At 40.8% G+C, this 25080-nt stretch overlaps 1 protein-coding gene across 1 annotated transcript in view; it reads right to left on the bottom strand.

The window, feature by feature from the left end:
- The window catches only part of SPTBN5 (spectrin beta, non-erythrocytic 5), a 137979-nt gene extending 126769 nt beyond the window's left edge, over positions 1-11210 (bottom strand). The window contains exons 1-5 of the mRNA XM_078387395.1: positions 10980-11210; positions 10307-10474; positions 9893-10009; positions 8123-8280; positions 3234-3462 (exon numbers count right to left, since the gene is read on the bottom strand). Coding sequence (XP_078243521.1) covers positions 3234-3462; positions 8123-8280; positions 9893-10009; positions 10307-10474; positions 10980-11093 — 786 coding nt within the window. The 5' untranslated portion in view covers positions 11094-11210. The remainder of the gene's footprint in view (positions 1-3233; positions 3463-8122; positions 8281-9892; positions 10010-10306; positions 10475-10979) is intronic.
- Between the last annotated feature and the right edge of the window lie 13870 nt (positions 11211-25080).

Here is a 25080-nt window from a genome sequence, read left to right as displayed (position 1 = left end):
ATGTATCAAAGTGCTCATTACATTTTTTAAATAAAGTAAATTTTAAAAAACCCCAAACAAATACGTTTTAAAGTACACCCCTTCCCTACTGGATTGAATAAGGGACTTCAGAAGTTGATTGGAACCTTCTCCAGGAAGCTGGGGGAAAAGAGAAGGATAAATAAAACAGAACACCCAGCCCTGCCATCTGCAGCTGGTATCTAATTTAACTAATTTAAAACATAGATTTTTAATTGATGTCATTTTAAAGATAGATATTTTAAAATACAGAACAGCAAGAGATTCACATAGCTTAGAAAAATAATTAGGATTTGTTTCCACTATAGTTATGTTTTAATGAACTTTTTAATTTTTCAAAACTAACTAAAATGCCCAAATTACTCTTTTTTTTTTTTAAAGCATCATAGTACAAACAGCTGGTCCATGGTTATAAAATGCACCCAAGTAGTAAGGTTGCATCCTCTATAAATTAAACAAAAAATTACACTCAAAAACAGTGATGTTATTTCTCCTTAGGAAATAATAATAATAACCAACCAGATAGGCGGGATATAAATAAAATAAAATAAAATAAAATAAATAAATAAGTTCAACTTTGTCTGCAAGAAGACTGATATCATCAGGAGTAATTTTTTAAAAATCAAACAGTTCCTAATTCTGTCCCATGGCTACCTTGTAATCTCTGTCATCATTTGGAAGCCACAATAACTGCCTTTATGTAAAATTGCTGCCACCACAATGACATTTCTGCCAGCAGCAGTTTTCAGCAATTAAAAACTTCTTCCTCCCATTTTGCAGCTCCCACAACTTCTAAATGATGAAAGAGATTACATGGGATCCATGCACATCATGGGATAGAAGTAGGAAGTATTTAATTTTTTTTTCAAAAAATGCCCCTGCTGATGACATCATCAGTCTTCTGCAGGCACAGTCGCATGACTAGGATTTCTGCCATCATTTGTAACTAGCTGCTTCCAAGTTTGGTGTCAGAACAGAAATATTGCTAACCTTAGGTTTTGTCAAGCACAAGGCTCTCTGTTCTGTTTTGCCCTCAAGTGACCAAGCCCTGATAATTGTCCTTTGCAATCCAACTCTTCGACACCTTTTTTCCTTGATCAGCAAGACCTGGAGGTCAACAATCCTCAACTTCCCTAAAGGACCCAAGCTAATTCATTTCATTTGGGTGTTTAGTGCCACAACTTTGAACTCTATATCTTAGGATGAATTTTAGTGTGCTTTTTTGGGATGGGTAGATCTGTCTGTTTCACTTTCTCCTACATTCCAATTGTATGCATTTTGATAAATTCTGATCCAAAGCAACCTGAAACAAAATTTGTGCCTATCATCTGTACTTTTCAAGTAGCTGTCTCCCCTAACTAATAACAGCAAGCCTAACCAGAAACTGGAGCCAGTGACTCTGTGAGGAGACACAATCCAGCAAAGCATTTGCTGCTACAATAGCAAGGCCAGGTGAGTTGTCAGCAGGAAGTGTGAAGATCTGCAGAGCCCCTATGCAGATAGCAGGTGTCAGACCCAAGTCAGGATCCAAGTGGAATCCTGTGGGACCACCCTCAAAACAAAGGCATTTAAAAATATCTTTGGTGACCTTTCACTTATACTACTTGTTTGCTATTTTTAGTTTCCAACCCACTTCTTCATAATCCAAGCTTTCAAAGTGCTAACACTGAAACGTCCGAGGCTACAAACCGTCCTGTACAGTAGAAGCAAAGAGTACATAATCACAGTCTCTCCCCCATCCCAGTTCTCCACTGTTTCTCTGAGCAGGCAGATGGTTAGGTTAATGAAAATGGTGCTGATGCTGAGTAAAGGACAGTGAACAACACGTGCTAATCTACTTGCATTTGTTTCAGAGTGCACACAGAATGAAGGAAGCAGGACACAGTGGAGGAAGAGGAGTGAAAGAACAGCACCAACCTTTAGTGCAGGAAAAGCAGCACGGGGCATTAAGACCCCTTTCTGTGCATTCTGCCATCGCACCCAGTTCTCGCTGAAGGATCCTATTAAATGCACAGTCATTGGTGTGGGTGGGGGAAGGGAGATTCGCCTCTCTGCTTGGGTTCCCTCTGCATTCCTGCTCGCCTACTAGTCTTGACACCCGGGCTGCTTTGACAAAAGGGAGGCTTCCCTGGGGCAATCCTATTAGGGAACTCAGAGCTGCCTATGGAGGGTGGCTGAGGTCAGGAGGAGATTATCATGTCTCCTTGAGGTTTGTTTATGTCTTTCAAAGAAGGTAGGAAGGAAGACATGAGGAAAAGGAAACACCGCTGGAAGAGAACCAAGGTGGGAAGAAACAGAATTTGAAAGGAAAGTGGAAAAGACAGAAACCCTGTCATTAGAAGAAAATGAAAGGAATAGAACATTTTAGACCTTGCACCCTTCTCCATGGGGGGAAATGTCCTGGTTTCACATTTTTAAATCTTGCTTCTGAACCATGACACTGTTCCTTCTCTGAATTTTGCAGTGCAGTTCTCCAGCTTTAAAAGGTGTACTCATAAAGGTAAATGTAAAGGAAGTTTGTACACGCAGTTGCACTTATGAAACCATGTATTAAATGTATTGTAGTAGGAGAAATAGCTTGGATGGTCCATACGCTAAACTGTGTGGGGAAAACATGTGAATGCCCATGAATTGATATGGAACCAGGATGAAGCAACCTTAAGAAAGAAAAAAAATGAGAAACACAAATTGATAGATTCATCCACACCAAAGTAAATATATTTAGTATGTAAAAAGTTTTTGCTACTTTGGATCCCTGAACTGGGAGAAAGGCAGAATGTAAATGTATTGAAAAGGAAATGCAATAAATAATAATTCAGTAAATAAAATAATAAATAGTATTCCTGCAAAGAGCATATGAATACTGCAGATGAAGATATTTAACAACAGTGTCTTAAGTATCATTTCTCAAGTACAAGGATCTGGGAGAAAACACTGAGAAGGTATTATTTTTGACACCAAAGATTATTCTTGTTAGGATTGCTTGACTAGGCCAAAACTCCTTACATTTTTAAAAAGCATTCCAATGTGGCACCAAAATTAGCAAACATGGCTTAATGTTAGCTTCACAAAATTGTGTGAATGTTTTCGGCTAATCTCTCGCTCAACATACATCCTTAAATGGCCCACATAGTGCCGTTCCTTAGGCAGAATATAATGAGGTACATTCAAGTTTTCATATTTCATATTAATTTTTGAAATAGGAATGCACTGACTTTAGCAAGCCTTTTCTGGACAGTCTGGCCTTGCTTCAGCTTGGAAAAGTAATGGTAGTAGAAGGAAACGTAAGTCATGATAGATTTCTCATCTGGAAATGGCCCCGCCACATCCTCGGGGTCCAACAGCTTTATGATTCCCAGCTGCTTCTCTGCCACAGTGAAGGCATTATTTAGGTTCCTGATGGGCTGGTCACGCCTCAAGGAGCTGTACTGGATGAGTTCAGGTCTGGAGAGACAAAAGAGAAGAGAAACCATTTTAGAAAACCTTGTGAAGTGGACAACAAGCTTCACAGATGTTACAGTCTAGCCTTCCCAGTAAGCTTTCCTTAAGGCAATGGTCCCCAACCTTTTTCGGTCTGCAGACCGGCTGGGGAAGGTGGGACACCCCCCCCATGCTCACGTACATACGCAAACGACAGCATGGTGCTTGTGTGGGTGTGTGGGTGCTCATGCGCAAATGGTGCCACTGCCATTGGTGCATGCGCCCCATGTGCCTGAACAAGCGCTGCGCCACCATTCCGCATGAATGTGCACGTAGGCGAAAACAGACTTTGCAGGGCTGACTGCGTGGGGGTGGGTGGGACGGGAGGCCTGTCTTCGCGGCCTGGCAGTGGGCCATGGATCGGGGGTTGGGGACCTCTGCCTTAAGGGGCATTTAATACAGTATTTGCTTCACTACCATTCATTTTGGGTGTTTTTGCCCCCAAAAGCCTTCCTTTTTTAAAAAAAAATCATTTTCCATTGGGTAAGGAAACATCATAGAGAAGGGGATTTGGATCAGGTATTGTGGTAAATAAAAAATACAGAATGTGACAGAGAACAATATATATCATTATTACATTTGTCGATATGTTTCTTACTAAGCTTACTTCACACTTATCTTTTTTCTAATGCTTTAAATTCTAAAATTATATCTTATATTTTATTTCTCATAATTTTAAACCATCTTGCCATCTCTCATCCAATTATACAAAGGTTCCCACTTTTTTCTAGCCTCATGTCTTTTAATACTTCAGTTAAAGTATCCATCTCTGCTCCTTCAAGATTTTTTTTTCCTATTAACTCCTGGGTTGTTGGAGTCTCCTCTTTTTTCCAGTGTTTGGCATATAAAATTCTTGCTGCTGTACTTACATGTATGATCAAGATCTTTGTTCTTTTTCTATTGAGTCTAGTATTATATTCAACAAAAACAAGTCAAGTTCACATGGAAGTTTGTGTTTTTATATCCTGTGTAAGTTGTCCATTTATTCTGATCTTCACTTTCTGTTGTCTATAGATAGTCCTTATTGCCTCAACGAAGTCTTTTCCTGCTTCCTTAATTTTTAATTGTTTTAATATGAAATTCCAATTGACGTTGTCAAAGGCCTTCTCTGCATCAAGAGAAATCATAACCATCACTCTTCCTGGTTGTGTCTCATAATATTTCAATACATTTAATATTGTCCTAATATTGTTTCTCATCTTTCTCTTTGGTAGGAAGCCTGACTGATCTTCATGAATTATATGTACAAGAACTTTTTTTCAGTCTGTCTGCTAATATTGAGGTGTATATCTTATAGTCCACATTCAATAGTGAGATTGGTCTGTAGTTTTTAATTTCTTCCAGTTCAGTTCCTTCTTTATGAATGACTGGTATTATAGCTTCTCTCCATGTAAGTGGAATTTCTCTTTTCCATTCAATATACTCCATTAGTTTTTTATATGGATTCACTAAAACATCTTCAAAAGTTGTATAATATTCTGCTGCTATTCCATCTGATCTTGATGATTTTCTATTCTTTTGTTTCTTTATGGCATCTACCATTTCTCTTGTTGATATAGGTGCATTCAATATCTTTCTCTGTTGTTCAGAAAATTTTATCTTAATGTTTTCCCAAATAATGTTTTTGTTTTTCCTTTAATGTTTCTTTTTCAGAATACAGATTTTGATAGAATTATTCTGTTGTTATTTTTAGTTCCTCCTGTTTTATAGTTAGCTCACCTTTTCCATTTTTCAAAGCTTGAATTTGTGTTTTATTTCTTTCTTTTCTTAATTTATATGCCAGATTTCTTTACATTTTCAAAAAAGTTTTGTTTGCATATTTAATCTTGTTTGCCATTTCTTCAATCAAAAAAGTGTTTAATTGATGTTGTATTAACTTAATTTTCATTTTCAGATGTGTTATCAATGTTGTTTTAATTGATTTTCACTTAGTTTCATTTTTTTCCCTCCAATTCTCTATATTTTTGTTTCTTTTCTCTTTAATCTTGTGGCAAATCTTATTGCTAATCCTCTGAAGAAACATTTTTCAGCCTCTCATACTGTGGTTATAGGTGTTTCTGGTATCATATTAATTTTAAAGAATTTTTTCATTTAGTCTTTTATTTGCTTTCAAAAATCTCCTCGACATCACAGCGGCCTTTGATACCGTTGACCACAGTATCCTCCTGGGGAGGCTCTCCGAGCTGGGAATTGGTGGCCTGGCACTGGCCTGGCTCCGTTTCTTCTCAGAGGACCGCCCCCAGAGAGTGCAGCTTGGGGAGAATGTGTCGGCCCCATGGAGCCTCAATTGCGGGGTCCCACAGGGGTTGATCATCTCCCCAATGCTGTTTAACATCTATATGAGGCCGCTGGGTGGGGTCATTAGGGGGTGTGGGGCTTCATGTCATCAATATGCTGATGACACCAGCTCTACATCTCCTTTTCACCAACTGCAGGTGATGCTGTCCTGTCCCTTCAGTGCTGCCTGGAGGCTGTACTGAAATGGATGCAGGAGAATGGGCTGAGGCTGAACCCAGATAAGACAGAGGTTCTGAGGGTGGGTGCCCCCACGGTAGGTGGCTTGGGTGACTCTCTCACGTTTGGGGGGGTCACCTTAGCCACGAAGAGTGGGGTTCGTAGCTTGGGCATACACTTGGACCCGATGCTCACCATGGAATCCTAAGTGGCGTCGGTAGTCCGCACTGCCTTTTTCCATCTTTGGCGGATTGCCCAGCTGCAACCCTACCTTGACTTGGGGGCGCTCACCACCTTGGTACATGCGCTCGTAATCTCAAGATTAGACCACTGTAACCCACTCTACCTGGGGCTTCCTTTGAGGCTGATGCGGAAACTTCAGGTGGTGCAGAATGCTGCGGCCAGACTCCTTACTGGAGTGAGAAAACACCATCATATTTCTCCAACGCTGGCCACATTGCATTGGCTGCCCATCTGTTTCCGCGTCAACTTCAAAGTTTTAATGCTTACTTATAAGGCCCTAAACGGTTTAGGACCTCGCTACTTGGCGGAACGCCTACTTCCCCCAAAGTCTACCCAGATCACCCGCGTGAGTCAGGAGGTGAGGCTGAGGAGCCTGACGCCGAGAGAGGCCCGGAAGGAGAAGACACGAAACCAGGCCTTCTCGGCGGTGGCTCCTCGCCTTTGGAACAATCTCCCTCCGGGGATTCGCGCAGCCCCTACGCTGGGCATCTTCAAAACCCAATTAAAAACATGGTTGTTCATTCAAGCCTTCCCTCCAGCCAATTCTTGATATTCTTCTTATTATTATTTTTCCTATTTTTTAGTTTATTGTAGTTGTTTTGTATTAGCCATGTATTTGTTGTGTTTTATTGTTTAATTTTATATTGGAAGCTGCCTAGAGTGGTCCATCGGTCCAGATAGGCGGGGTATAAATAAAATAAATAAAATAAAATAAAATAAATGTTGAATCTTTAAAATTGCAAATTCTGCATCCGAATCTGAATTTTGTTGCTAGTGCACATTTCCACTTAATATGCTTCCCTTACTGAATCTAGTAACTGCATGTAACAAAGAAGCCCTCAAAAGGATACATAACTGGCATTGTGATGTGCAAATTATCCCAGACAATCTCCGCTAACAAAAAGGTTATTAGCAACTGTAAAAGGCCAGTCTCATCATCATAATTAACATTCAAGTTATTCTACCATTGCTATTCGTGACAGAGGTTCTTACATCCTTTACAGCCTAAGCTTCAAAGGAATATACATGTATATCAAAGAGGATATTACCCCACTGTTAAATGTCCATTGATTTTCTTACCAACCAACCAACCAGCCAGCCAGCTAGCCAGCCAAACAGAATCTCTGTATTTTGATCACATGTATAAATATTTGCCATATTATCTCTCGCTCTTATTATGTCTGAGGAAGTGGACTTGTTCACAAAAGCTCACATTAAAATATAACAGTCTTAAGGTGCCACTACATTGTTGTCTTTTTTATCTGTTCTTTTATTTTTATTTTTTATTTTGTTTTGCTTTCACTTATAATAACTGACACAGATGCCCTCTAGTGGTTTGCCTCGGAACAACATGATTTTCTTTAACTGGATCTAACTTTGAAGTGATGTGGTATATAATGAACTGGTAGCAGCTTTGGCAGGCATGGTGCACCTTCTCTTTTTACCCACAGGGGCCAAACAGATACCCCAGGAAGCTCACCAGAAGGTTGTGAGGGCAATACCATCTGCAGTTATTGTTCCTCAGAAGCTTGTATTCATAAGGAATTGCTGCCCATTGCTATGTCTTATTGAAGTAAATATCATAATTTAGACTGCAGTGTCAGAAGAAGTATGCCTTTGGTTTCTCCTTAATCTCCTACTATATTGCATAATTAATACCCTAGGTTCTAGTATTATGAGACAAGAAGGAAGACATCCGTCTGTCCATTTTCTGCACACCATGCACGTTTTTTGAAACCTCAGTAGTATCCCTCCGTTTTTGTTATTCATCCGCCCCAAACTTTAAAACCTCACATGTTGCAACTTATTGTGACAGGTGAGATGCTACATTGCCTTTCCTATACCTTTCTTAGCCCTGCAACATCCTCATGCCAAACCACTTTGAAATATCTGAGTTATTCCTGCAGATGTCCTAAGGCCTCTTTACCTGTGAGCGTGAATGAGTGCATTGAAGGCTAGCCCATCAGTCCAGCTTTTAGAGAAATCTTTCACATGGACATTGGAGTAACTGGCCGTCTTATTCTGACACCAGAGTAGTAGGGCATCATTGGCAGAGAGAATATCAGCTCTAGATCCAAACCCCTCCTAGAATTAAAACAGAACAGGAAGAAATTCTCAAAGGATAGTAGTATGTGCAACAGAAAATGTATTATAACATTAATTTTCATCTATTAAAAAGCCAATAAAAGATGAATGCTAAAAACAGTATTGTACTGATAGAAATAACGGAAATAACAGTATTAATTGCAAAACAGTATTGTGGAAGATTGACTGTTAGTCTCTTGTCAGTGAGAGAGAGAAAGAGATTGCATTCATGCTGTGCTGGGAGACATTCTGGAGGCAGTATTGGAAACAAGACTCTAGGCTAGATGGACTTTTGATCTGGCGTGGGATGACTCCTACATTCTCAAGCTGGCAATGACTGTCAGCAACACTCATTCCCTCCCCTGGTCTTCCTTCCCTTCTCAGATTATTTCCCCCCTGCATTCTTCTTTTAACTGGATAACTCACATCTATGATATTTTAATTGCTCAGTATCAAAACTAGTCTGAAAGCTGAGTATTGGCAATTGGACTTCCTTCTTGTTAGGTTGAAACATTTAATTACTCATCCAAGTAGCTTTTTCAGTCTGAGGAGAGTTGGTAGGAGATCCCTAATATACCCTCCTCCAGGTTGGTTTCACTCCCCCGTAGTCTGAATAGGCTTGTTAAGTGGACAAAGGACTGGGGATGAGTGAAAATCCTACTTCTGCAGTCCTTCTCCACCCACTGCCATGGGTCATTAAGAGTAGTTAACAGTGGTCTTTCGGGTATGTATGGTCCTAATCTTTCTTGGGACTGATGAAAGGGCATCATGATAAATAGGAGACAGATTGTATCTAAGGCAGGGGTGGGCAAAACACAGCCATCCAGATGTTGCTGAACTGCAACTCCCATAATTTCTAGCCCACACAGCCAATAGTGTGAGGAGAGTTGGGCCTAGCCCACACAGTGAGGAATGTTGGGATTTGCAGTTCAGGAACATCTGGAGGGCCGCACTTTGCCCAGGTCTGATCTAAGGCCTCCACACCTGTTGAGTGAAGGATTTGCACATGTATGGCTTCCTTGACCCCTCTCTCAAACCACCCATCTTCTCAATCCAAAATGAGTAGATCTTGATCATCAAATGAGTGTTCTTTGTCCTTCAAATGAAAGGACACTGCTGATTGTGGTCCTGAGCCGTTGCCCCTCCTGTGCTGGGCCATTCTCCTGTTTAGTGACTGCTTGGTTTCTCCATCTGAGAGCTCCAAATAGTCCTCTTTGCACTGGACTGCATATACTATATTGCACCTGTTGTGTTTTGGTGTCTAGTCTTTTGGGTGGAAGAGTCTTGTCCTTAAAATCAAACTAGTCACATCTAACTGGATGTATATTTCAATTTGGAATTTCTCACAAGATTGTCACATTGTGTGAAGCATGAACCTTGTAGTCTGATCAAATTATGGCATCATCCAAGCCTGGTGCTGCTGGCAGTGACTGACTATCAAGTGGGATTCTTCCCAAGGCCTTCCTGGAGGTGCCAGGGATTCAACCTAGGACCTTCTGCATACATAGCAGATGCTGTACTACTGAGCATCTGCTATGTATGCAGAAATTTGATTTCACAGAAGATGAATTCGGAAACAAAAGAGGCAAAAGCTTTTAAAGGACAGTTTTACCTTATCAAGACTGATGGAAGCAATTTGGAATCTCAGGATAATAATCCATATTAATCCCAAAATTAGATTTCGGTCTCCATCAACAATGTTCTCAGGGCCAATCAGCTCCACATGTACCTGCTGAAGTCACAAGAATCTTTTCATTACTGGCTCATTTATATAATAACCCATCTATATAATATAAGAATAACTATTGAGAAAGATGCATGAGGAGAAACATTTTGGAATTATAGAATTAAAAATGCCATCCTGGACTTTGAATGAATGAGTGAGTGACTGAATGAACTGTTTCTCAAAATCTCTAGACACTCCCATCATCTTCCCTCCTTTCCTCCTGCCATATCTGAAGTCCTATATACCTACAAGATTTTTTTTGTATTTGTTTAAAGTTTATCAAGTCCTTCATTTTCCCACCTTGGATCTGAGATACTGGATGGCTTTGCTGTTGTTCTCCAGAAAATGAACCCTCATCTTGCTCTTATTTGGTCTGGGCAACTGTTCACCAGACAGCAGCTCTAGCAGATGTAGGAGGTATATGCCATCTTTCAGGTCTGTGTAGAGATCTTGAATCCTAATGTTCACCTGTAAAATTAAGTGCTCCTAATAAATCTGATATAGTATAGTTATTCTTGAAATTAACAAGATTGCCACATGTTGATAATCAGCGGCAAATAAATCTGCAATTGCCATTAAATTGCTAACAGCATGATAGGGAAGATTAAAACAAAATGAATTAAAGAATAAAGGACATAGATGCCGTTTGCAGTCAGAAAATGTACATTTGCCTCATGCTATGTTTTATGAAACAAATAACTCTTTATGGCAACAGGTGCACAGTTAGAAAACGTGCAGAAAACACTGGGGGAATTTCTAAAATGTGTACAAACAACTTCACAGTCTATGGGGATAGAAATCTATTCATATGTTCATTTGGAAAATGTGCACAAAAATATGACATTTTCCTGTTTTAAAAATAAAATCTGCACAAACTGGAGTGATATAGACTTAAAAGTGAGAAAAGGAGGAAGTCCATGACAAGAAATTGGACAGATACACCTATCCCCTACTAAAGTAGGTCACAACTCACATTGTATTTGTAGAAAATGTTGTTAATCCAATTGGTGAATGTTTTCTCCTGCATGGCCATATGTTGCTCTTGCAGCTTCTTGAATTGACCTTCTATATATTCTTCGTCCATCATGATCTTAAAAAAAAAAAGGTCATGTCAGCATGACTCCTTCAGAAGTAACTATATATCATCCATCTCAACTTGCTTTCAGTTCTCCCGAATTATTGAAATCATGGAAGGTCCAGCTAGTAGTTAAATATGGGGAAATCTAATAGTCCAGACTGTTTCCTGTCACTTTCTAAGCAAAATAAATTTCACATATTTGGCCATGTTTTCCTTTGCCAAAACAAAAATCCTGCTGCTGTCTACCAAATGTTAAGCTGATACCAAATTTCAGTTCAAGATATTTTACATGTACTAACCAGACCCCTACAAGATTTGTGCAGCATTGGGCCTCACATTACATAACTGGTGTACATGATTGTTCCAGTTGTCTGTTGCATGCTTAGACCCACCCAGGTCACACGCTTTGTTGCACACTCAGTTGTGCACTTGAGTAGTTGATAGAGAGCCAGAAAACCTGGAGTAGGGGGAGAAGTTAGCAGAATTTCCCTTATGCACATAGTATTTTGCAGTAGGATTCTGGCTAACCGAATAACCCACTGAAGTGCAATAATTAAAGCATTGCACATAAACAACGAGCTTTTAACATTTTCAAGTTAGCCCAAAATGCTATGCTTTCCTTTAATTTTTTCTGTTTCTTTTATTGACTGCAATGAAGAACGTTGCAGAAGTTAGGGTACTGCTTTTCACAACATGTAAAGGCAGTTAGGCAAGTTGGGGCTCCCCCATTTAAATGGAGCTTTCTCCTTATGGAAAGAGTTACTATAGTCCCCTTCTACAAGTGGTTGACCAGGAGGAACTACACACAGAACTGATTATTCTGCAGGGCATGCCCTAACAATAGTTCACTAGTCAAAATGTTTCATTCACAAATGAGATGTCACACTTGGTGGTGACAGTACATTTAAAATTGCGATGTTGTGAAAATTTGTTCCAGAGAGTGAGTCATGCTGCCTGGAGGCTTGGTTATAACTAGCTATTTTGGGAGACAGAAAAATGGCAGGTATAGCCCTGTGGGTGGTGAGGTACTGCTTGATCCCTGGATGTTCTCCACCCTTGGTAGATATCTAGATATGCATCTATATTAGACAAGAGTAGCAGCTTATGGTTGTGCAGCCCTCTGAATAACAGCACTTAGAACTTTCCAGTTAAGTATCCAAAACATTTCACCAAGTTAGAAAGCACAGGACTCTAGAGAATGGAGCCATGACAGTTAATGGTACCAAACTGCTATAACTGTGTAGTGTAGATTAGTGGTTCCCAACGTTGAGTCCTAAGATGTTCTTGGACTTAAACTTCACCACTAGCTGTGCTGGCCAGGATTTCTGGGAGTTGTACTCCAAGAACATTTGGAGATCCAAGGCTGGAACTGGTGAAGATGATAGATGCACTCTAGAACTGGGGTCTTCAAAGCAGTGCTCACAGGAACCTCTGTATACACACAACATTTCACGGCATTTTGTATTATTTAATATTTGTCGAAGTTAATCTCTCTTTCCTTAATGGTAGACTGGCATGTGGCAAAGTGATTTGCCAGCCTCAAGTGCCATTTGTTACTTTCACTAATACCTCAGGACCTCACAGAATCCCCAGATGCGTTCTTTCAAAATCTACAGTATGCAGCAGATAGCTAAACCCCAGAGCTTCATTTAAGCATACCTAGACTCCCACTTCTTTTCATGTGGAGGGTGTGGAGGATATTGGTAGATGTTTATATGTGTGAGTTTACCCTCTTAAGGAGGGTGAAAGAGGAGAGCGCAAAAATGGTCTGAAACTCAACATCAAAAAAACTAAGATCATGGCCACTGGTCCCATCACCTCCTGCCAAATAGAAGGGGAAGATATGGAGGCAGTGACAGATTTTACTTTCTTGGGCTCCATGATCACTGCAGACGGTGAACAGCATCCACAAAATTAAAAGATGCCTGCTTCTTGGGAGGAAAGTGATAACAAACCTAGACAGCATCTTAAAAAGCAGAGACATCACCTTGCCAACAAAGGTCCGCATAGTAAAAGCTATGGTTTTTACAGTAGCAATGTATGGAAGTGAGAGCTGGACCATAAAGAAAGCTGACCGCCGAAGAATTGATGCTTTTGAACTGTGGTTCTGGAGGAGACTCTTGAGAGTCCTCTGGACTGCAAGGAGAACAAACTTATCCATTCTGAAGGAAATCAACCCTGAGTGCTCACTGGAAGGACAGATCCTGAAGCCGAGGCTCCAGTACTTTGGCCATCTCATGAGAAGAGAAGACTCCCTGGAAAGGCCCCTGATGTTGGGAAAGTGTGAAGGCAAGAGGAGAAGGGGACAACAGAGGACGAGATGGTTGGACAGTGTTACGAAAGCTGCCAATGTGAATTTGACCCAACTCCGGGAGGCAGTGGAAGACAGGAGGGCCTGGCATGCTCTGGTCCATGGGGTCATGAAGAGTTGGACACGACTTAATGACTAAACAACAAATGTGTGAGTTTCCATGAAAATCACAAGTTTATCTTCTGTGTAGCAGATATTTTGTACTTTCCCAAGGAAAGTCTGGCAGTTGGAATTTATGAATCATCTGTGCCTGGGTACAGGGGAATTTTCTTCAACTGAGTTGCTTATCTTGCACTCTTGCCAGTTTGCCTTCCATAAAATGGATGCCGGGGGGATGTAGGTTTCAAGATGTTTCGGATGCTCAGGTCCAACTTCTTATTGCATTAGTTTCCTAGGCAAATTTCTTTTAGTCAATCCAGTTTGCCTTCTATGTCACAATACTTTTGTCACTGCTCATGCCCCAAATGGCAACCATAGTATGAATGTCATTATTGTCATGCCCATAATATTTTCTCCAAATTCTAGACATGTTCACCAGCCCCTTATCTAGAAAGAGCAAATGCCAACAGCATATTCTTCACATTACACATAGAACTCCAATACTAGTGAAAGGGTTGTCTAGTTTAGAGAATTAGTAATCGTGAGAGTTCACCATAGGTGCCATGTGACTCGCATGCCCCTCTTCACTTTTTTAGGACATTACCAAAGAAGGCAGCATCATGTCATATTACCAGAAGCATCTAGCTCCCTTCATTTCATTTCTCAAGGCAACTCTAACACTCTTTTCTTTGGTTTAATCTCTATATCCAAGAAAACAACAAAATAGATAATCAGAACAACCCTAATCAGCAGCTGCAAATGACATCCATAAATATGGGACTTTCCTAGGTAAAGGTAAAGGTTCCCCTTGACATTTTAGTCAGTTGTGTTTGACTCTAGGGGGCGGTGCTCATCCCCATTTCCAAGCTGTAGAGCCAGCATTTGTCCGAAGACAGTTTCCGTTGTCACGTGGCCAGCGCGACTATACATGGAAGGCTGTTTACCTTCCCACCGAGGTGGTATCTATTTATCTACTCGCATTTACATGCTTTCGAACTGCTAGGCTGGCGAGGAGTTGTGACAAAGCGACAGGAGCTCACTCCGTGACCCTGCAGCACACAACAGTCAAAAAGAGATATTCACTGCACACTATACATTATTGGTATATGTCCAATAAGATGGCTGTTTTTGTTAACTGTGATCAATAATTTGCTTTGAGAATGCACTTGTTGTGAATAATGCATATGACAATTAAAGAGGGTTGGGTATAATGTAATGTAAAAATGTAAAGCCGTAGATGGTTTGAGCCCTCAGTACATGGCAGAATGTCTACTCCCAACAGGGACTGCCCCTTCTACATGGACTTTGCAGGCTGGCTGGCTGAGGGTGCTGAACCCAAGGGAGGCCTGGAAAGAGAGAACAAGAAAACAGGCCTTCTCTGCAGTTGCACCCTGCCTTTGGAATGATACCACCTGAAATCCACCTTGCCCCCTCCCTGATATCCTTTAAAAAGCTTTTTAAAAGACTCTTGCTTTGCCAATCCTTTTAGAATGCACTGAACTGAGACCTATTATTATTATTATTATTATTATTATTATTATTATTATTATTATTATTATTATTATTATTATTATTATTATTATTATTATTATTATTATTATTTTCGTCGTCGTCGTCGTCGTCGTCGTCAACAACAACAACAACAACAACAACAAAAACAATAATAATAATAATAATATACTTTGATTTATATACCACCCATCTGGCAGCCAGGGCCACTCTGGGAGGTTTACAAAGGATAAACAAACAACAGAATAACAAAATAATACAGTATCAATACAATTGGGGCATAAATTAAATATCAGAAAGTGCATAAAATATAAAAGACAAGAAGTATGGTGGTGTGATAGATGATATTTCAGCAAACACTGAGCGCATTAGCCTTTTATCAAATTACCACCTTTTAAGAATTTTCTTAATAATGATTTACAGGTTCTAAATGTCTCAATTGGTTTTAGTATTTAATTCAATTTGTTGTTTATTTTATGTTGCCACTGATTATGTAATGTTTTTGTTATGGTCTTATTACTCATGTTAACTGCCCAGAACAACCATTGGGTTAGATGGGCAGTATAAAAAGCAAATAAAATAAATACCGTAAGTACGAAATAGAAAATTTGCCTATCATAATGTCCACTAAATGTGTTCTCCCATTTTGCTTTCTCTGTATAACCCCTGTAGAAGTCCACAAACTATCTGGGATGAAATGTTCAGGACAGGTTTTAAACAGAATAAATCTAAAATTTTAAATGCATCCTGAAATTTGGGTCTCTCTTTCATAATTGGAGCTACTACATGTTTCCAGTTCCTTTTATTTTTTTCAGAAGCTGAATACCTGCCTTTCTGATAAAAAGGTGCTGACAGTAGTTGACAATAGTAAGAATCAGAATAGAAACAAAATCTTGATGAAAGCTATAATATATAATTAAACATGTCAAAAGCAGAGTAAAAACACAGCAGAGACTTAGCCAGCACCTCATCAGTTTGGAGCGACACAGAATGAGCCACCCTGAAGAATGTAAAGAGCACATATTTGGGTATCCTCTGGGAAATGACAGCACCTTGTCGGGTGATCCTTCCACTCCAGAAGTACCATTGGATTGCTTCTGACATGAATGAGGAAGAAGCCCCCGATCAGTAACAGACCACTTGACATGCTGTCAAGGCCACTTGACTAAAATGAACTTTGTCTGTTGGTGGGACGACAACAGAGAAGGAGCCAATCTACTTTCCGTTATCAGGCATGTCTTTGATCCTGAGTGTGGTAAGCAAGGGCAAAACAATGCAGCTAAATCATCCCATAGTTTGAACTTACCTGATCTTGTAAAGATGTCTCTTTCAAATTTAGAAGACAGGCATTCAATGAACAAGAGATCCTTTTTGATCCCAAACTGCTGGCCCATGTGTACGCTCAGAGTGACCTTTGAATATTGTAATAATGAACAAGTTTTTATAGCGAGTATGAAAACTCTACACTTGACCAGGAAGGGAAAAGTTCATTAGAGTATTGGGGGCGAAGGTTCTTAGCAACATAATTGCATTTGAGGATGCATTTTCACCCGTTCCAACACTAATATAATGTACTGTAATGTGGACACAGATGCTTGCACATGCCGTGAAAAAGACGATTCTACACACTACAAGGGGCTTGTTTCCTATACAAATACATACAGACTCACTTTAATATCCCTCTCCAATAGGTCAAAGAAGAAATTATTTAACAAGGGCTACAAGAGGTGACCCCTAGAAAACATTTTGTGACGCCCTTAAAGGGTTATGACTCCCAGGTTGGGAAACACTGTTTTATAGCATGTCTTTGGACTGTGACTGACCATCAGTGGCTACTCTGATTAACAGGCTGACTTGAGTAAGTCATTTTGCCAGATTCTATATGGGAAGATTTGGCCTTTGAGTGCTTGTTGCTAAATCTGGCCCAGTTCTTCCTCTATTAAAGTCTCTGCTTCATTGCTGTCATTAAGGGCAATTGCTCTGCTGATGAGCAATACATTTCCACATAACTATTATTACCACATTACCATGTGACTGGTTTCCTTCTGCAGGTAGAGGAGGGTGTGGCAAACAATTATGCTATAACAATTTGCTTGATAATTTTCCTTTATAATAAATTTTGTTGGGTCTATGACTGTAAAATGAATTGATTTATAAGACATGCTTTCTGAGCCAAATTTAGCCATTATCTTATCCAGTCTTATAGCAATAACAGATGACCAGGTTTTAAAATAATTATTAAAAACATATTGGTCTATATAAGAACTGAGCAGTGTTTGATTTTTTTTATTAGTTTATGCATTACAATTATCGTAGTTTCCTTCCATGCGGCTGGAAAGGAACAACTTCATTAATTACTTTTGTCGGTAGGAACTTAATTTTACATTTTAAAAAATAAAACTCCAATGGCAAGCTATCTTGTCCTGCAGATTTATTATTTGTCATTTTCTTCACAGAAATGAAAAAAATGCACAGAAATTCTTTACACAATTCTGACTTACAGGAACCCTTACTAGGGTTTTCTAGGTATAGAATACTTGGGGTGTTGGCTATTCTCTTCTTCAGGGAGTGCCTTGGGTTTGTGTAGCTTGCCCAATGCTACTCAGGCTGACTCTTTTCCTCAGAAATGCAGGGGGGGGGGGTTGAACTTTGGCTCTGCAGCCAGGTACACCCATACATGGAACTCTCTAGCCAGCTATTTGACAGAAAACTCTATCTCTAGATGTTCCAACATAGAAAAGATCAACAGACCTTTTAAACTACAAGGTAATTATAAATGTGTGTGAGAGAAAGAGCCCCAGCATTTCCAACTTTTAGAACTATAGCAACCGCTAGAGATTTGATCAAAGACAGAGTCTGAGCTGATAAAAACTGAAAATCTGATTCTGGGGGAGTGATGTCAGACTGATTAATTGTTACTAGATTTGAATACCACTTCCTCGAGTTGTATGAGAAAATGTTTTGAGTTTTGCTGCCGTTGCCAAAGTTTTCTTATCGTTGAGTTTTTAAAAATTATTCTTGTGTTTATGTTGTGGGAGGGTTATTATGTTTATTATTGAAACTATCTGCCATATTTGTGCTCTGTTACTAGATGGGTGGAATATACATACATAAAAAGTGGGGAAAGGATTTGTGGTTGAATATGCGTCAAACAGAATAGAAGTGAATTTGTGAAAGTGTAGATTCAAAATTAATTTCAATTAGTTTGAGATTTTTTGCACAGTATTTTTTCAGTGATGACTTATACCTCCTAAATTAGCAGTAATGGCCAAAACTGTATGATATACTGTATGCTGTAAAGGCAGATTGCCACTAATTAAGGTACACACACACAACTCAGATGGCTTTATATGCAACTGGCAATCCAAATAGAGAATCTTTAATTAACAAATTAAAGAACCACCACTTGGATGACCTGGGCAAAGTGTGGCCCTCCTCCAGATGTTCCTGAACTGCAAATCCCAACATTCCTCACTGTGTGGGTTAGGCCCAATTCTCCTCACACTATTGGCTGTGTGGGCTAGGCTCAACTGTCCTCACTATTGGCTGTGTGGGGTAGGAATTATGGGAGCTGCAGTTCAGCAACATCTGGAGGGCCGCATTTTGCCCACCCCTGGATTACAGCTTGCAAGTAAAGCCATCCAATTCACATGCAACAAAGAATCACAAAAGGAATCTTGTCTGAAACAACCACCACCACCAGTTCTTTTGGCAGCCCTGTCTGAGTTTATAAATGATCTGCTTGGTACTAATACTACAGTGCCCCAAAGTACGGTAATTTTGTGAGTTATATACAAGTAGAAGGAGGTGATAACTAATCGGATATCAAAGTGGATTCCAAAATGACTGTAGTAGCAAACTGGGGAAAACAAACAAAAAATAGAGCCTATTTCTGTAAATAAGTCGTTCAACTGTGTCTGAAACACTACCCTGTTAACTAAACTGACACACTGGATGAAATCTTGTGGCTTAGTGCAGTGAGTCACACTAGAGTGAGCTAACAGGGGCCTACTCAGGTTGTGACCTACTTTGGCATAGTCTCAGTTAGAGTAGACTCATTTGAATCAATGGAGGGCTTGATTTACTGACTCCTCATTGATTCAATGGGCCTTCTTTAGTGCAAGCCACTATGCTGCGCAACATAATTGCGGCCATCATCAGAGGATGCAGAGATTATTTCCATGGGAAATAAAATTTTGTATGAGCAACAGATAACGGCTGAAATCCTTTTATGTGTGCTGGATTTGCACATTAGTGCAAGTTTATGCTGTGCAAGCCAGATGGTATCATCTTCCCTCTGACCATGTTCATAATGCTGAGTAGTGCCCAAACAGGATTAGGGATTGTGGACACCCAGTGTGGTGCAGTGGATAAAGCCTGGGTTTGAATCCCTACTCAGCTATGGAAATCCACTGGGGCATGGAACTGGTAAAACTACTCCCTAAAAACCTACCTTGAAAACCCCATTAAGGTTGCTGTACATCAGTTCCAACCTGATGGATTTTAGGTACGCAGTGTGGTGTTGTGGACAGAGCAATGGAATAGCGCTCTGGAGACCAGGTTCGAATTTCTTGCTCAGCCATGGAAACTCACTGGAGCCCTATTAGGGCTGCTAGAAGTAGGTTCGGACCTGACAGCACATAACTAAGGATCTCCTTCATGCTTAATCCTGCTGTTGCTGTATACTATCAAGACAGAACTGACTTATAGTGAGCCTAGTAGGGTCTTCAAGGAATGTGGGGTATTTAGGAGTGGTCTTACCACTACCACACCACCAGTGAATTTACATGGCTGATTGGGGATGTGAACCCACACCTCTTGAATCCTATTCCATCACTCTGTCCACTATACCATACTACAACATAGCAAATTTGCAAATTACAACATTGATATTTCTATAAAATCTACAACATACAGGAAAATGATGAGGCATAACAGGGAGGTTTAATCTACACCCTAACAAACACCTAACATCATTTGCAAAAGTGAGTGCAAGCTTTACATGTGCCCCAGAATGAGAAAGCAGATTTCTCAGAAGGTAAAATGCATTGTATCACTGTTAAGCTGCAGTTAATTTTATTTATTTATTTATTTATTTATTTATTTGATTTTTACCCCGCCCCTCTAGACCATGTCTACTCAGGGCGGCTTACAAAATAAAACAGAACAGTATAAAAATATATAAAATCATAAAATTACAGTTACAATTTCAATTTAAAACAATTAATTTAAAGAGAGGATTACCAAGATGGAATAGCAAAGAAAAGAAAAAAGGAGAAAGACTTAATTGACTGGAGGGAAGGCCTGCTTGAATAACCAAGTTTTTAACTGGCTTTTAAAAACACCCAGCGAGGGTGCCAGCCAAATTTCTGTTGGAAGCTAAGAATTGTTAATGTTCACTTTCGAAGGAGAGACAAAATACTATTCAGGCATTCTACAATCCAGCATTGTGAACCTCCTTGCAGAGGAGACCCTAGCTTCACCCCTTGCACTGTTTTGTTCTTCATGGTTCAGGCCTACTTGATGAATCTTTTTTTAAATCTTTTTTTATTACTTTTTCACTCTATCTACATTTGATTTGTGCTTGTCAAACATCATGTTGCACGACTTGCATACAATTATTTCTTTTTTATATCTCAGTATCTTCCAAGTTGTCCCCCCAAATTCCAGACATCTTTCAGACATTCAAACCATTCATGTACGTATTTTAGTATATAATATTGGCTACTATCATAATATTACTTTCAGAGTGTACAATATTCTCAAGATCTTATAATAACATTCTTAATAAAAGTAGTTCCAGATCCATGCCCCAACCTTATATCTAGTTTAATTTACCTAAAAAGATACTCCAGTATCTTTGCCAAGAATACCCCATGAACAGAAACAAAAGGCTAAAAGATATGACGCTGGAAGATGGGACCCTCAGGTCGGAAGACGTCCAACATTATACTGAGGAAGAGCGTAGGACAAGTACAAGTAGTTCCAGAGCTAATGAAGTGGTTGGGCCAAAGCTGAAAGGACGCTCAGCTGTCGACGTGCCTGGAAGTGAAAGGAAAGTCCGATGCTGCAAAGAAAAATACTGCATAGGAACCTGGGATGTAAGATATATGAACCTTGGTAAGTTGGGTGTGGTCAAATAGGAGATGGCAAGAATAAACATTGACGTCCTGGGAGTCAGTGAACTAAAATGGACAGGAATGGTTGAATTCAATTCAGACGATGACCATATCTACTATTGTGGGCAAGAATCCCATAGAAGAAATGAAGTAGCACTCATAGTCAACAAAAGAGTGGGAAAGGCTATACTGGGATACAATCTCAAAAATGATAGAATGATTTCAGTACAAATCCAAGGCAGACCTTTCAACATCACAATAATCCAAGTTTATGCACCAACCACCAATGCTGAGGAGACTGAAATTGAACAATTCTAAGAAGACTTAAAACACCTTCTAGAACTGACACCAAAGAAAGATGTCCTCATTCTAAGAGATTAGAATGCTAAAGTAGGGAGTCAAGAGATAAAAGGAACAACAGGTAAGTTTGGCCTTGGAGTTCAAAACAAAGCAGGGCAAAGGCTAATAGAGTTTTGTCAAGAGAACAAGCTGGTCATCACAAATACTCTTTTCCAACTACACGAGGCAACTCTACACATGGACATCACCAGATGGGCAATACCAAAATCAGGTTGATTATGTTTTCTGCAGCCAAAGATGGAGAAGCTCTATACAGTCAGCAAAAACAAGACCTGGAGCTTATTACGGCTCTTATCATCAGCTTCTCATAGCAAAATTCAAGCTTAAACTGAAGAGAGTAGGAAAAACCACTGGGCTAGTCAAGTATAAACCAAATCCCTTATGAATACACAGTGGAAGTGAAAAACAGATTTAAGGAACTTGATTTGGTGGACAGAGTGCCTGAAGAACTTTGGATAGAGGCTCGTAATATTGTACAGGAGGCAGCAACAAAAACCATCCCAAAGAAAAGGAAATGCAATAAAGCAAAGTGGCTGTCCAACGAGGCCTTACAAATAGCAGAGAAGAGAGGGAAAACAAAATGCAAGGGAGATAGGGGAAGTTACAGAAAATTGAATACAGACTTCCAAAGGAGACTTCCAAGGAGAGACAAGAGGGACTTCTTAAATGAACAATTGTGAGGGTGCGCCAGTTACCTCCTCCCCCGCTCCAAATAAACCAGGAGACATTTTCAAACCAAAAGACTCATCTTGATTTATTAAACTTGGCAACGGCACAGAAACATTCACCAAACTGGGAGTAAACTTCTCCGGAAGGAGCAATGGCTCCGACAGGGGTAACCATGCTTCAATCTCAAACAGGTTAGTCGACTTCGGTGCCCAGCGACCAGCCAGAATTCTTTAGCCAGACATCTTGGAGAGTGAAGTCAAGTGGGCCTTAGAAAGCTTGTCTAACAACAAGGCCAGTGGAGGTGATGGCATTCCAGTTGAACTATTTAAAATCTTAAAAGATGATGCTGTTAAGGTGCTACATTCAATATGCCAGCAAGTTTGGAAAACTCAACAGTGGCTAGAGGACTGGAAAAGATCAGTCTACGTCCCAATCCCAAAGAAGGGCAGTGCCAAAGAATGCTCCAACTACCGTACAATTGCACTCATTTCATACACTAGCAAGGTTATGCTCAAAATCCTCCAAGGTAGGCTTCAGCAGTATGTGGACCGAGAACTCCCAGAAGTACAAGCTGGATTTCGAAGGGGCAGAGGAACTAGAGACCAAATTGCTAACATGCACTGGATTATGGAGAAAACCAGAGAGTTCCAGAAAAACATCTACTCTTGCTTCATTGACTATGCAAACGCCTTTGACTGTGTGGACCACAGCAAACTATGGCAAGTCCTTAAAAAATGGGAGTGCCTGACCACCTTATCTCCTGAGAAACCTATACGTGGGAGAGGAAGTAACAGTTAGAACTGGATATGGAAACACTGATTGGTTCAAAATTGGTAAAGGAGTATGACAAGGCTGTATATTGTCCCCCTTCTTATTTAATTTATACAGTATGTAGAATACATCATGCAAAAGGCTGGACTGGAGGAATCCCAAACCGGAATTAAGATTGCCGGAAGAAATATCAACAGCCTGATATGCAGATGATACCACTCTGATGGCAGAAAGTGAGGAGGAATTAAGGAACCTTGTAATGAGCATTAAAGAGGAGAGTGCAAAAACCGGTCTGAAACTCAACATCAGAAAAACTAGGATCATGGCCACTGGTCCCATCACCTCCTGCCAAATAGAAATGGAAGATATGGAGGCAGTGGCAGATTTTACTTTCTTGGGCTCCATGATCACTGCAGATGGAGACAGCAGCCACAAAATTAAAAGGTGTATGCTTCTTGGGAGGAAAGTGATGACAAACCTAGACAGCATCTTAAAAACCAGAGACATCACCTTGCCAACAAAAGTCCGAATAGTCAAAGCTATGGTTTTTCCTGTAGTGATGTACAGAAATGAGAGCTGGACCATAAAGAAAGCTGTCTGCCGAAGAATTGATGCTTTTGAATTGTGGTGCTGGAGGAGGCTCTTGAGAGTCCCCTGGATTGCAAGGAGAACAAACCTATCCATTCTAAAGGAAATCAAACCTGATTGCTCACTGGAAGGACAGCTCCTGAAGCTGAGGCTCCAATACTATGGCCATCTCATGAAAAGAGAAGACTCCCTGGAAAAGACCCTGATGTTAAGAAAGTGTGAAGGCAGGAGGAGAGGGGGACAACAGAGGATGAAATGGTTGGACAGTGTCATCAAAGCTACCAACATGAATTTGATGCAACTGTGGGAGGCAGGGGAAAACAGGAGGGCCTGGTGTGCTCTGGTCCACGGGGTCACGAAGAGTCAGACAGGACTAAACAAACAAAAAACTAGAATACAGTGGTGCCTCGCTTAACGAGTGCCCCGTTTAACGATGAATCCGCACACCAATGGAGTTTTTGCAATCGCAAAAGCGATCACATTGCGATGTTTTAAATCGGGGAAAACCGCATTGCGATGATCGTGGGGAAGCGCTTCCCCACGATCATCCCAAAGGCCCCCAAAGGCCCCGCCGATCAGCTGTGTTGCGAGGGGTGGAGAGAGAGAGCCCCGAAGCCCAGCTGATGGGCGGGGGTTTGGGAAGCTGGCTTCCCTGTGATCTTTGCAAACAACCGCCCATCAGCTGTGCTTCGGGCTGCTCTTTCTCCCCTCCCAGCCTGGGCTGGAGCTGGGAGGGGGGAGAGAGCAGCCCGAAGCACAGTTAATGGGCAGTTGTTTGCAAAGGTCCCGGGGAAGCCAGCTTCCCAAACTGCCACCTCTGCGTGCTCTCTCTCTCCCTCTCCCCACCCCTTTCAACTCCAGCCTCGGCAGGAAGACTGAGGCGCCGCTGCCACCTGGGATCTTTGCAAACAACCGCCCATTAACTGTGCTTCGGGCTGCTCTCTCTCCCCTCCCAGCTCCAGCCCAGGCTGGGAGGGGAGAGAGAGAAGCCCGAAGCACAGCTGATGGGCGGTTGTTTGCAAAGATCACAGGGAACCCAGTTTTACAAACCGCCGCCTCCGCGTGCTCTCTCTCTCTTTCTCCTCACCCCTTTCAACTCCAGCCTCGGCAGGGAGACTGAGGCACCGGCGCCCCCACCCCGGCTGAGAAAGACCCTCTGCGCCTGCAGCAACCTTTGCTGCAGGCACAGAGGGTCTTTCTCGGCCGGGGTGGGGGCGTCGTTGCCTCAGTCTCCCTGGAGGAAGCACAGCTGATCGGCGGTTCCAAAACAGCGGCCGCTGTTTTGCCTCGCTTTAGAGGCACCAAAAATGGCCGCCGCTATGGAGGAATTTCGCTTTAAGGTAAGTTTTTAGCCCATAGGAACGTGTTAAACATGTTTTAATACGTTCCTATGGGCTTTTTAAAATCACTTAACGATTAAATCACTTAGCGACATTTTTCCTGGAACGGATTAACGTCGCTAAGTGAGGCACCACTGTATATAGAGTTGTATCTACTGCAGTATGACCTTTAGGACACTAGGTGGCAGGCTTCCGCAAGAATTGATAAATACTGTACTGTACATCACAAA

This window comes from Pogona vitticeps, chromosome 1, assembly GCF_051106095.1.
Source record: "Pogona vitticeps strain Pit_001003342236 chromosome 1, PviZW2.1, whole genome shotgun sequence".
NCBI lineage: Eukaryota > Metazoa > Chordata > Lepidosauria > Squamata > Agamidae > Pogona > Pogona vitticeps.
The sequence above is the reverse complement of the archived record's forward strand: the minus strand, read 5'-3'. Positions and strand labels throughout refer to the sequence as shown.